The sequence below is a fragment of the Crocodylus porosus genome, unplaced genomic scaffold (assembly GCF_001723895.1).
Source record: "Crocodylus porosus isolate Cpor-Errol unplaced genomic scaffold, CroPor_comp1, whole genome shotgun sequence".
NCBI lineage: Eukaryota > Metazoa > Chordata > Crocodylia > Crocodylidae > Crocodylus > Crocodylus porosus.
In genome coordinates, this window is record NW_017728915.1 from 18,150,022 (window position 1) to 18,154,353 (window position 4,332).

A 4,332-nucleotide genomic window follows, 5' to 3' on the forward strand; every position below is an offset into this window, starting at 1 on the left:
GCTTTGGTTGAGGACTGGGGGAGCAAGCCCTGGTATGGTTTTAAACGATGGCTAGCCAGAGGGCTTAGAAATTGTGTTTTAGCCAGATGGCTTGGAATTTATGTTGTAGCCCAGGGGCTTGAGTTTTCTGTTGGTAGTTGTTACCCCGGAGGACTGGGTGAGGCTGTAGGGGTTGGAGGAGGCCTCATAGGAGCTCCCCAGTAGTGTGGGGGTTCCTGGCACTGGAGAGGGTGCTGTGTTTTGGGGGCATATAGACCCCATCCCCAGTGGCAGTATTGTGCAGGGGGAAGCCCCAGGGCAGGTGAGCGCACAGGCAAGGAGCCCTGGCGCGGGCGAGTGACCCGAGCGGGTCTGGGGCCAGGCACAGCCATGGCCACCTGAACCTCGATGGGGTTTGTAGATCTGAGGAGGGGTACACTGACCCCAGCCCCAAAAAGGGGCACAGTGCATTGGGGGCCAGGCACGGCTTTGGCCACCTGAGCCCCAATTGTGAGAAGCCCCAGGGAGGGCGCACAGAGGAACAGAAGCCCCAGGGAGAGGAATTTGGGGCCAGGCATGGCTACGGCCAACTGAGCCCCAGTTACGAGATGAGACCCCAGTGCAGGCAGGATTGTAAGAGGGAGCCCCAGTGTGGGCACGGCTGTGTGAGAGGCCAGAGAGCATCCATGGGGAGCGCGGAGAAAGGCTCCAGTGGGGCAACTAAGACGAGCCCAGAGGACATCCGTGGGGGCGCGGGCTATAGCAAAGGGGGCGCTGTGAGGGCACAGCAAAGGAGTTTGACAAGACAATGTCCGATACATCTGAGAGGTTTGGGGCGTGGTATAAGGGGTGGTAGGAGCCACACACAGCCCATAAGGCTGGGGGGAGCACCAAATCAATCTACACGGAATGGGGCCAGGATAAATAAGAGCACCATGTCCAAGGGACAAAAGGCAGCCTCCCTTATAATACTTTTGTCATCAAAGACATGGCGGGCGAGAACGAGGGTGCTTGATAGTCAACCTGGCATGGTAGGGGACACCAGGAGAGATCACGGGTGCTCCTGGGTCCCGCCCCATGACACTCCCCCTCCAAATACCTAGTCCCCTCCCCTCCTAAGGGAACGAAGGAGGGGTGGGAAAGAAAGGAAGAACAAAGGCACAACCCCTTCCAGTTCTTGTTAGAAGATCTTTAATTTACCGGCACTTCTCTTTGATTGACTATTGGGTCTGGGATGGGTATGTCCCCTAGCCAGGAAAAGAAGTCTACGTTTCTGCTTCTGCGTCCTGCTCGGTGTTCCACTGTAAAACAAAAAGGTTGTAATGCCAGGGACCATCTCATAAGTCAGGCATTATTCAATTTCGCTGAGTTGAGCCACCATAGGGGAGCATGATCTGTGACTAGCACAAACTTTCTTCCTAATAGGTAGTATTGAAAGAGTTCTACACCCCATCTTAAGATAGACATTCTTTCTCTATAGTTGAGTAATGAGCCTTTGTGGCCCTAAGTTTTTGACTGGCAAATGCTACTAGTCTTTTGATATCCTGATCTTTTTGAAATAATATGGTGCTGAGGGCAGTTGCTGATGCATCTGTTTGTAGAAAAAATGGTTTCCAAAAGTCCAGCGTATACAAAACCAGGTGCTGGCATAACGCCTCTGTTAGTTGTTTGAAGGCCTGGAGAGCCTCTGGGTTCCAGGGGATCGGGTTGCAACGTCTTTTAGTTAAGTCTGTCAATGGTGCAGCCTTTTCTGAGACGTTTGCGATGAACCATCTATAATAATTGGCAAATCCTAAAAATGAGCGAAGTTGTTTCAGGGTCTTCAGCAGGGGATGCTGTCTTAGTGCCTCTACCTCATCTGATAGGGGTTTAACGACCCCTTGCCCTACCATAAACCCCAAGTATTGAGTTTCCTTCTTCCCTAGGGCACACTTTTTTGGGTTTTCTATGAGCCCAGCTCATCGGAGGCTCTTTAATACCTGTCTTAGATGTTGACAATGGGTCTCCCAGTTGGGGGAGAAGACAATGATGTCATCTATGTATGCCACCACATAATTTTTATGTGGGGCAAGTATTTGCTCCATCAATTGTTGGAAGGATGCTGCAGCCCCATGTAGTCCAAAAGGCATCCTCTTGAACTGAAAAAGCCCCCATGGGGTCCCGAAGGCTGTCTCTTCCTTATCCTCTTTCACCACTGGGATCTGCCAATAGCCTTTTGTGAGGTCTAGCGTCAAGATGAATTGGGCGTGGCCTATCCTTTCCAGGTTATCATTGATCTGTGGCATCAGGAACGCGTTGAACATAGCAATTTCATTAAGTTTCCGGTAATCTATGCATAGCTGGATTGATCCATCTGGCTTTGGTACCACTACCATGGGACTCCGCCAGGGACTTCGGGACTCTTTGATAATTCCCCGCTTTTTCATATTGTCTGACAAGAGATCGACCAGAAGTGTCTGGACAACCTCCTCCAGTGGTTCCTCACCACTTGCCCAAGTGGGGTGACGATGTGGTAAACTCCCCTTGCTTCTCCCCTTTCTCTGAACACATTTCGGAACTCCTCTGTCAGGGTTTGTATCTCCACCTCCTGGGTCGGCTCTAATAGGTCGTCCACCCGGGGCGTCCCTTGGGTTCCAACTAGGTCCCTCACCCCTGCCTCAGGTCCTTCTTCAGTTCTGTCCACTGGCTCTCCTAACCACCCTTCTCCCTGACACCACCTTCTCAGCAGATTGACATGATAAATCTGCTTCCGCCATGTTGGTGTTGTCTGAAGGACTTCATAATTTACTGGCCCCATGCGATGTATCACCCAGAAAGGCCCCTGCCACTGAGCCAGCAACTTGTGAGTCTTATCCGGGAGCAACACCACTACCCATTCCCCTACCTGCAGCTCTCTCTCAGTAGCCAGTGAGTCATATTGCTGCTTCTGCCTTTCTTGGCTCTGACTGAAGTGTCTTTGAGCTATTTCCTGTGCTTTTTGAAGTCGTTCCCAGAATTCCCCCTCCCCTCGTTGCTGGGACAGATCCATCCGCTCTTTGGTCCATTCTTTGCAAATAAGGTCCAGCAGTCCTCGTAGACTATGCCCATACACTAGTTCAAATGGGGCAAACCCCATGGAGGCCTGGGGGGCCTCTCTCACTGAAAAGAGTAATGGGGCCACCAGGGCATCCCATTCCCAGTGGTCTCCTTGTATACAGGCACAGAGCATACCTTTAAGGGTACGATTAAATCTCTCTACTAGCCCGTCTGTCTTGGGTGATATACTGAGGTGCGTAATTGTTTGATCTTTAGTAGCTGGCAGACTCCTTTTAACACTTTAGACATAACATTTTTTTCCGGTCCATTAAGATTTCTCAGTGTATGCCCACCCAGGCAATCCATTGCAATAAGGCAGTAACTATGGCTGGGGCCATCACTGATGGCACCGCCTCCGGGAATCTGGTTGCATAATCTATAATTACCAGTATAAACTGGTATCCAGCCTGGCGATACGGCGTAGCTAGGTGTATCTAGGGTGATACGGTTGAATGGGCACCTGATCAGGGGCAGAGGCACCAAGGGGACTCTTGCTGGCTTTACCTCCCCACCCCCCCGGCCCATCTTCTGACATTCAGGGCATTCTGCGCAGAATCTTTCTGACATCTTATATATGCCTGGCCAAAAAACTCTTTGCAGGAGTCTGGCCTCTGTCTTATCTCACCCCAGATGTCCTCCCATGCGCAAGGTATGGGTGATCCGTAACAACCCTCTCCAATACTTCCAGGGCACCAGGAGCTGCACTGTCTCTCCCCCCCTCTTCCCGGCTTTCCACCAGATAAAGTAAGCCTCTTCTTGCCTCATAGCATGGAGCGCAGGGAGGTCTGGGAGCTGCCACCGCTGCTCCCTCCTTCTCTTCCTGCTGGGCTTTCCATAAGTTCTGGAAGCAGGGCTCATCCCATTGTTCTTGTCGAAAGTTACCTTCCTCCATCATCCAACTTAAGTCTAAATCTTCCCCCGTGTCCCCAAAACAAAGGGTCTGGAGTCTTCCTTCTCCCTTCCTGTGTTTGTCGGGCATCCAGCGTTGAACTACCTCTCCCAAATACGGCCAATCCATCCCCAGCAGCATTGGACATGGCAGGGATTTGGCTATCCCCACCCAGATTTCTTTGGTCTTTCCCAGTACTTACAGTTCCAGTCTTTTGCATGGGTAGGTGTAGACTGCGCTGTGCATACATACCATGGATACTGGCATGCTGGGGCTCCCCAGATGTGAGGGTACCAAATCACCCCATACCATGGTTTGGGAGCATCCCATATCTACTATAGCTGGGATAATTGTGTCCCCGTCTCGCACTTCCATGACTGGCTTGTTCC

General features: G+C 51.5%; 1 protein-coding gene across 1 annotated transcript; it reads right to left on the reverse strand.

Annotated features, from left to right (window-relative positions):
- Positions 1–1,937: 1,937 nt before the first annotated feature.
- Positions 1,938–2,405, reverse strand: LOC109310340 (RNA-directed DNA polymerase homolog). The gene has a single exon (XM_019535422.1). It carries the CDS (start codon positions 2,403–2,405, stop codon positions 1,938–1,940), a length of 468 nt encoding a protein of 155 aa, XP_019390967.1.
- Positions 2,406–4,332: the final 1,927 nt, after the last annotated feature.

Bases quoted from the DNA above. Each gene is read 5' to 3' on its own strand.
- LOC109310340 (XM_019535422.1), bottom strand. From the start codon at position 2,405: ATGAAAAAGCGGGGAATTATCAAAGAGTCCCGAAGTCCCTGGCGGAGT.